Below are 8891 nucleotides of genomic sequence, written 5' to 3'. Positions count from 1 at the left end.
ATTGTTTTATGCATTAGTATACAAAATAAACTTTGTGCTAGTTGATCGATGGGAAACAATAATGTGCATGGCAAATCTTTTTTTAATATAATGAAAGAGTATACTTGCCTTATAAAATTGAATCTAAATAATGAAATAAATATAGTTTCTTCTTTTTCACATATAAATATTGTGGAAAATTTATGGAGACGCCACGTAACATAAATCTTACGTGACAATTTTTTAGAATAACTTTGAGTTTGAAGAATGCTTTAGAAGGTTCGGTTTCCTACTGTTTTAATAATTATATATATATAATATATAATTTTAATAACCTCAAAATATATAAAAGAAAGTTACATACAAAGGACATGTGTAATCTTTTTATTTGATCTTTGCTCCCAAAGTTTAAAGATTATGTGAGACATGTTTAGCAGAAGATTCACTTCTATCTTTACATGATCATAAAATAGGCATTTTCTTGAAAGATTAGTTGGTTCATATGGACCATGAGTCAGACTCATAGATTTTGGGTCACAATTATTAAAATTTTATACAAATATATATTTGCATGTAACTTTATATGATATTTTGTTTTGGTTGACATACATATAGCAAGATGAACCATGTAGCCCTCAAAAGCAATGGAACTTTATAGATAACAAGATTATAGACTTAATCTTCTGAACAATAAAATCAAAAATCAAGAACTAAAAAGGAAAAAGGAATGTATTTGATGTTGGCTAATGTCATCACATTGTTATCAATAAAGGCTTAAGTAGTAACACATAATTTAGAATTTTAATTGTACAAACAAAAATATTTATATTGTTGTTTTAGAGACCTTTCTTGCAAGAATGATCCAACAAAGTACCCTATAAAACACAAAGAAACCAAACATGATCCCCACATTCATCCATCTAGTGTCCCATTCAAGCCCTCTGCCCTTCAAGATGTCATGGCCGGTGACCATACATATCGAACCAGGCTGCTCCTCGGAGAAACAAACCTCCCTCCTGCCCCAATACTCATTAATCAGCCACGAGTCTAATGGGTATCGATATAACGACACATAGTACATAAACATCCAGTACTTTGGAATCACTTCTTTTGGTATGAAGTATCCTGAAAACAGGAAAAATGCACCAAGAACCGTGCAGATGAGAGAATTCCCTGAAATGAAATCGGGTGAAACTGCACTTAAGAAGAGAACTAGTGAGCTAGCCATGAGCACAATCAGCCAGACCACAAATACAAAAAAGGCGAATGCAGTGAATGATGGATCAAGCCCGACTAGCCAATAAACTGGGATGGCAAAAAGAAGCCCGATTACAAAAAGAAAGGGTAAGAACACGATTGTGTTGGCTATCATATATGAAGAAGTCTTGTAGGCTCCCCTTGAGGCTTCTTTCATCAAGACTCGACGTTCTTGAAGGTATATAGGGAGCGCTTCAACAGTAGAAGAAAGGAGAAAGCTAAGACTAAATGCGAAAAGACCCAGTCTTTCAGCGATCCCATTTTCGTTGTTCTTGACATTCACATAGACGCTCCCTAAACCAAGCCCCCCAACAACAGCTTGCATCGTTCTCGCCAAGAACAGTTGTTTAGTCCTATAAATTGTCTTCCAAAATCGTGTGCAAAGGATTAGAATCTCGTATAAACTATGTTTATATTGACTTCTTTCCACGCTTTGATCTCTTCTTAAAAGCTCTTGAAACGTGCCATTTGTTTGTTCTGCCCATACTGTGGCAAAAGAAGGCTCCAAAAGTTCTCTAAACGTGCTAATAGGTTCTTTTGAGTTATAAGATGTTTCGAGAATCTCTTTGATTTCCATTGAGAACTCGAGTGCATTTATCTGTGCTGGGATTTCAAAACCCAGCTGATTAATGGTTTCCTCAAGTGACTCGAGGGAACCATTATGGATTACTGAACCATTTGAAAGGATTAAGAAGTTTGAAATGTATTGGAGGACTCGATAACTCGGCTGGTGGATAGATAGAATGATGGTTCTTTGCTTTGATATAGCCATGCTTGATAGTAGCTCAATCACTTGCAAAGCCGAGCTACTATCTAACCCTGATGTAGGCTCATCCAGGAGTAATATGGGTGGGTCGGGAATCATATCAACCCCAATCGACACCCGTTTTCTTTCTCCTCCTGATATCCCTCTATCATCTTCATCTCCCACATAACTGTCCCGTACATGAACTAACCCGAGCTCACGCATCAAACACTCAACCCTCTCGTCTTTCTCTTTAGAACTCAATTCTTTTAGCCTAAATTTGGCACTATACATCAAAGTTTCCTTCACAGTTAGCAAAGGAAGCAAGTTATCCTCTTGTGCCACAAACCCACAAATCTTTTTCATTTGTGATGGACTTGTGATCGGGAAATCGTTAAGTGAAATGGTAGTTTTTGGATCCAATGTGTTACTTCTAACACGACCCGAGATAAAATGAAGCAAACTTGACTTCCCACTGCCACTCGGGCCAACAATTGCCATGATCTCTGAGCTTTGAGCAGCAAATGATACCGACTTGAGAATGTTAATATAGTCTGGCTTGCTTAGGAGCCATGAAAGTGAGAATTGTGGGTCTGTTTTGATGGTGTAGGAAAGATTTTTGACAGTGAGTTTGTATGATGGTTTGGATGGGTAAGGTGGTGGTAAGGAATGGTGGGAGGAAGAGGACGGGCTAGTGGATTGGTCCGGGGAGTCGTCGGAGGCGGTGAAGAGGGCAGCGGAGTCATCCTCAACAGCGGGAGGGTGGAAGCAAGATACCATTTTTCAGTTAAAGCTGTGAAAATGGAAACAAGTTTGGAGAGAAATGTAAGAAGATGAAATGCAGGGGGTAGGAAAGGTGGGTAGGCTAACCCATGCTCATTTGCAAAGTGGGTTCTCACTTTGGTGAACTAACTGTGTTTCTTGTAAACAAAGTCATTGGAAGGTAAGACTAGTGCAACATACATAAATTTAAGAAAGAGAGAGAATTGTAAAGGTGGGTTTCATTAGAAATATACACATGTAACTTTGTGGGATGTGTAAATTGTAATAAAAACTACTGTGTAAAATAAAAGGAAAGAACAAATTCAAATGGCTTCTTATCATTTTCGTAATTAGTAAGTACCTGTGAATACCTCATTAAATTTTGCATACTTTAAGATACAACGCAATTAAAAGCCGATAAATCTGGCATAAGTTCAGAGGTGACAGCAAACCGGCAGTTAACAAAGTGGTTTTTCTTTCTCACAAAATTAGTAAAACCATTCAAAACGAGCTGCAAGATGAAATTAATATGCAAAATAGTTGCATTGGTACTTTAGTTTTTTATTTTTAATAGCAAGATAAAAGATATACATTGTCATCCCTGGTAAAATGAATGATGGTATTTTAAAGATATTGGAGAAAAAGTAGAAATCTGAGAACTGCATTCTTTAAATGATAATCTATATGATGAAATAAAACAATAAAGGATATTGCACGGAAGATCTTTGATCTATCTACCTTTTGGACCTGCCTTGTATGATTAAAATACCACACCACATTACCCGGTTTTCATATGACTGAGTTGAAATAACACATGGATCGAGATATGCTCATGCCAAATTTACATTAAACATCCACTGGTAGACAAAAGTCATGTACATACATATGTAGATACATGTACGCAAGTACAGACCTACATAAAACACCAAATCATGCCTTTCATGAATCTTATATGTTAGGCTTGATTCCGAAAGAAGATAAACGAGATGATACTTATACAGACTCCTCCTCACTCATGAACGTCAATTAGTTTGCCATATAGCCTGAATTATCTCAAAAGTAGGTTTGCTTTTGAAAATTCAAATCTAAGTATACCTATTTACTTGCAAGATGTTAGTGATGCTGTAATGATTAGTAATATCAGTGGACTTTGGTAATGCAATTAGATCTGCATATGATCATACATCTTCTAAACAGGATTTATGGTCAGTTGGTCACATTCTCATCCCTTTTTAGATCCATGTATTTAATATCAGGTACCAGCTCAATTTCAGAATCAGGCTACAGAAAATATGTACAAATATCATTAAGACAGAAGGAACATGAGGGTCATTTTGTATGTAAATGTCAACACGCATATGACGTACCTGCCATAATTGTAATAGCCTCCATAATATGAAATTAATGATCATAACTAAACAGAAGAGCTTGCCTGCCCAAGCACCACATGTGAGGTACCTACAGCAGATAAACAATATCACATGATCAACTATGGTATTAAATGAGATAAAATATAGGACTATTAGATATCTGTTGTATATAGCTTTTCAAAATTCAGACGAGGGGAGAGCATAATATGTTCTCAAAGGAGATATGCATGTCATAATCGCTTGATTTCCATGCAAGATGGGTATAAGAAATCAGAACTGATCAAACTTACTGAGTGCATACCTTGGGAGTCTTTCCAAGAGGGTTTGATTTGAACATCTCATGGCACGATCATACACAATCTCTGTTCTTTTGGCAACGTCTTGCCAACTATACATGCCTTTTATCTGATGTAAACAAAGAAACAGAGGTAGCAAAATGATCAGGTTGGGTAACGGGTCAATATGTAATTTTAAAGAGCATGTTAGAATGATCCTGCAAGCATACTTTTTGTCCACTCTTCTAATAAAAAAGAATAATCATAATATGCTAAATATGATTACAAGACTATATTAATCAAAATATGCTAAATATGATTACAAGACTATTACAAAATAATCTAACCTTTTTATTAAAAGCCTTTAAAGGATTTTATGTATTTGTATAGACTTCAGATGACTTTCAATTTATTGACCTACTTCCTTTTTAGTTGAGTTGTTTAGCTCAACAAATTTAACACAATAGCGATAAAAATAACCCACATCAACTCATTTATAACGAGTCAAAATTGCCACATCTAGTGCCGACCACCAAACGGTATATAGACAAAGAAAGCACATTTCAGACAATTACGGAGATTATTCCACAAAAAATAATCTAACCTTTTTATTAAAAGCTTTTAAATACTTTTATGTATTTGTATAGACTTCAGATGACTTTCAACTTACTTGACATACTTCCTTTAGTTGACTTGTTTAGCTCAACACATTTGACCCGTTAGCGATAAAAGCAACCCACATCAACTCATTTATAACGAGTCAAAATTGCCGCACAGTTCAGACAATTAGTGAGATTATTCCACAAAAAACTTACACGAAGGTGCATCTCTTGAGGATCAATCTGAGGAAGTATCCGGATTGCCTTCTTAATTGCATGTACCATATCACTTGGATCTGGCTTAGCAAGAACAATCATATCATCTGGTAAAACCTGAAATTTGATAATCAAAAAGCATTGTGACATGACCATTAAACAAAAGCAGTCACAAGAATGCAAACTCAGAGTTCTATTAACTTTTACCTCTGGAACACCACCAACGCGCGTACTCACTGTCAATAATCCACAACTAGCAGCCTCTAGTATTGCTATGCAGAATGCCTCTGTCAAAGAACTACCCAAAGACAACAGCCACATTAAATTAAATTGTGTATGATTATGAGTATCTCTTGTGATTTTAGATATATGGGTAGTATGAGAGAGTCATATATAGAAATCTACCTGTTCAAGAATATATGGCCGGAGTTCAAAACAGATCTCACTTTAGCATGTGGGACTGCACCTAACATATCAACTCGATCTTGAAGAGAATGTTTTTCCCTCATCTCTTCCAGTCTTACTCTCTTGGGTCCATCTCCTCCAATGATGAACCGCACCTTAACATAAGCTTTTCAGATGAGAAGCAAAATAAGCATAAGCATAATCTAAAAAGCTACATAATGGTTGCAAGAACTTACATTGGGGTACAAATGGCATACTTCTGGGATAACTTCAACCAGCAGATCAGCACCCTTTCGATAAACCAATCTACTTATGACAACAATAACAATTGGGTCCATACTAAGTCTCTCTGGGGCAGGCTTGAACATAGTTGTATCCACAGCATTCGGTATAACAAAAACCTTTTCTGGGGGCAACCCTGATCTCAAAACTGTGTTTTCTTTACTTGTATGCGAGACACAAATGGCTTCACTCACATCAGCTAAAGTGAACTGTAGTACTTTATTCATATGGATGCTTCCAATATCAGCAAAACCGTACAATGAATGATCAGTGAATATAACTTTGTAACCCATTGTACGTGCATGCATTAAAGCTTCATGACAAAGAGTTGAAAAGGCTTGATGTCCATGAACTAGTGAGATCTTTTCACGAATAAGAATCGTTCTCACAATTGGAAGCGTTCCATAGAAAGTTGGTAATGTATTTTGCATAAGAAATGGCTTCCAAGGTACATAATAAACTTTCAAGCCGTTCGTCATATACCTAACCCCCGAACGGTTTCCATAAGCATGAGTCATAACGACCACCTGCAGAAGTGATCAATTAGGTTCTAAGCACACACAAAACAATGCAGTATCACAATTGATCCACATAAAAATAATTCACAACCTTATGGCCAAGCTTCAGTAAGCATAGCGATAAGAGATATATGTGATTCTCCACGCCTCCAAAGTTAGGGTAGAAAAAGTCGGATACCATCAAGATGTTATGTCTTCCCTTGTTCTGTTCCATAACTACAAAGAAACAGAAACGATTATCCTAAAAACGTACAAAAAATTACACTATTCTTGACAAAAATAGAAAAGCATAGCAAGTGTAACACCACCAAGTTTGGAAACTAATCAGGCGTGTATTATCTCACCATTTACAGAATTTCCATTAACGAAGGGATACAATTGGTAATCAGGGTGCTATACAGCACAACAAGTGCTTATGACAGAATTTCACCCCTACACCTCCTCCTTAATGTCATGGCTGCTAGTGCAAAGATGTCAAGTTACAGATAATCTACAATTCATTTTTTGTAACAACATCAACAATTACACAGTATCTTGATTTACGTGGGAAAATCTTAATTTTGAAGTTTGTTAAAAATTTAGTTGGTGTTCAAGACTGAGACCTCAGATTCCCATGCAACAAGTATACAAAGTAACGTCACCAAATGCTAAACGATACCACATACTCTTTAACGCTTGAACTTTGCTTTTGACTAACGAGTATAGTGCCCGCGCGATGCGGCGGCGAGAATTTCCAAAGTGCAATATGCCATGATGACGACAATTTACAAAGCGGTACTCATTTCTGTTAGTTAGAACATGTGTTGTACTGTTGTCACTTATATATATATACAAAAACACAACCATTAAGTAAGTGAGCAGACAACTATGAAAGTTATACACGTATCAATACAAATCACCAGGATATGTTTACAAAACTTGAAATTGACAAAGTAAAAGTAAATAGCCACATGTAAATTCATTATATTGTTGAACTCTCATGCTTTATCAAGGCTCACAAGTGGGGTAGCAGACCTCTGTATTATATACAAAATCAAAAATTATAAGTTTATGACCATGATCCAAAGCACAAAATAAACAGTGCCACCCATTACAGTTTTCAACTCTTTTGAATACTCAGAACAGTAGGTTTGAGCTTCATATGCTTATATATAAAGTGTTCCAGCAATATGCACTCCTTGCCTTCTTCTATGCCCAAAACCATACAAACTATATAATAATAATAATGTACGAGTACAAAAGAATCTCAAACACTAAAACAGTGACATAGCAAACAGAATATCAAGTGTAAATGAGAGTTATGATCAAGGATATTTGACTATATGTCTATATATTGTTAACCTTTGTACATCTACTTTGAATCTATTCTTTCAATTTTCAGGTGACCTGCAGGCTCAGCTGGCTCATCCCGAGTCTTATAAGCAAATGAATACAACTACTCTACCTACAGAAATTTCTTTGGCAACCCAATCTATCTTCTTGCATTTTGCTTAAAAAAGCACTCCTCTAATATCCGAGCTACATCACCGAGAACAACACTGGTTTCTTTTTAGTTAAACATATATAGAATCCATTAATCTTCAAACCGCTGGTTTCTATATATAATATATATATATATATATATAGATGCCATCAAAACTGTCTAACACTTTATTCATTCTCATTTATTGGCAAATTTAATAACTCAACTCAGCCATCTCCTATCACTATCAGACTACATCGACCTGTGATATTTGATATAGTTAATTGACAGTATATTCTTCATATATAACCTTTTTATAATGTTGTTGTTATTAATTGTAGTAAATTGCAAGAAAATAACTGTATATAACAAAAAAAAAAAAAACTCACTGAGGCATTTTATCGAACACCTTTTATGCCACTGTATAAAATGACTAACTAATATTATATGAACTATAATAAAGAATAAAAACATTACCAGAAGATAATCGGAATCACACAGAATCGATGGAAAGCGGCGGAGAGTGACACTGATTAACTTCGGGAGATGATGATACACGGTGGTGGAGGCGCTGATTAACCAAGGCGGCGACAGTGGCACTGATTAACCATGGCGGAGACGGTGGAGTACTTGGTGGTGGTGGTGCCGAAGTAGATGGGAGAAAGAAGGGCGGGTGTTTTTTGAGGGGTATTATTAGGTGGGGAAGCGATTTGTTATCCACTAATTATTTTTGGCGATACAACACAATAATAAATATTAGGTGGTGTATCACTAAAAACTTGATCACTTCCCAATTAATTGGACAGATCACTTCCCAATTCCCAATTAATTGGACAGATCACTTCCCAATTAATTGGATACTTAGAAGGGTAATTGGATGAAAGAAAGATAATTAGGGGTATATTTGCTACTTCAAATCATTTTTTCTTAAATTAGAAATAGGGTTGTTATTTCAATAGATATTATAGATACAATGGGACATTCAATGTAAGAAACTCCTCACCAAAGGCCTCATATTTCT

At 35.8% G+C, this 8891-nt stretch overlaps 2 protein-coding genes across 3 annotated transcripts; both read right to left on the bottom strand.

The window, feature by feature from the left end:
* Positions 1 to 802: 802 nt before the first annotated feature.
* On the bottom strand, positions 803 to 2761 carry LOC122580809 (ABC transporter G family member 23). The gene has a single exon (XM_043752971.1). The coding sequence runs from the start codon at positions 2759 to 2761 to the stop codon at positions 803 to 805; it is 1959 nt and encodes a 652-aa protein (XP_043608906.1).
* A 953-nt stretch (positions 2762 to 3714) lies between these two features.
* On the bottom strand, positions 3715 to 8606 carry LOC122580806 (phosphatidylinositol N-acetylglucosaminyltransferase subunit A). Of its 2 annotated transcripts, XM_043752968.1 has the most exons (9): positions 8348 to 8606; positions 6500 to 6624; positions 5845 to 6417; positions 5609 to 5763; positions 5411 to 5501; positions 5204 to 5320; positions 4415 to 4518; positions 4111 to 4201; positions 3715 to 4024 (listed from the first exon to the last, which is right to left on the bottom strand). In XM_043752968.1, exons 2-9 carry the CDS (start codon positions 6620 to 6622, stop codon positions 3950 to 3952), a joined length of 1329 nt encoding a protein of 442 aa, XP_043608903.1. In that variant the 5' UTR covers positions 6623 to 6624; positions 8348 to 8606; the 3' UTR covers positions 3715 to 3949. The 2 variants fall into 2 exon arrangements, with proteins under 2 accessions (XP_043608903.1, XP_043608904.1); XM_043752969.1 differs by lacking the exon at positions 8348 to 8606 and having other exon boundaries at positions 6500 to 6640.
* Positions 8607 to 8891: the final 285 nt, after the last annotated feature.

The sequence above is a fragment of the Erigeron canadensis genome, chromosome 9 (assembly GCF_010389155.1).
Source record: "Erigeron canadensis isolate Cc75 chromosome 9, C_canadensis_v1, whole genome shotgun sequence".
In the NCBI taxonomy this organism is placed as follows: Eukaryota; Viridiplantae; Streptophyta; class Magnoliopsida; order Asterales; family Asteraceae; genus Erigeron; species Erigeron canadensis.
Note: the sequence above shows the minus strand (reverse complement) of the source record. Positions and strands in the feature narration are given on the sequence as shown.

What these genes read in the sequence shown, in the direction of transcription:
- LOC122580809 (XM_043752971.1), bottom strand. Translation starts at nt 2,761, where the DNA reads ATGGTATCTTGCTTCCACCCTCCCGCTGTTGAGGATGACTCCGCTGCC.
- LOC122580806 (XM_043752968.1), bottom strand. Translation starts at nt 6,622, where the DNA reads ATGGAACAGAACAAGGGAAGACATAACATCTTGATGGTATCCGACTTT. An exon ending in TACTGAAGCTTGGCCATAAG is followed by an intron (nt 6,418 to 6,499) that starts GTTGTGAATTAT and finishes TCACTTCTGCAG; the next exon opens with GTGGTCGTTATGACTCATGC. An exon ending in GGCTATTACAATTATGGCAG is followed by an intron (nt 4,025 to 4,110) that starts GTACGTCATATG and finishes TATTTTCTGTAG; the next exon opens with CCTGATTCTGAAATTGAGCT.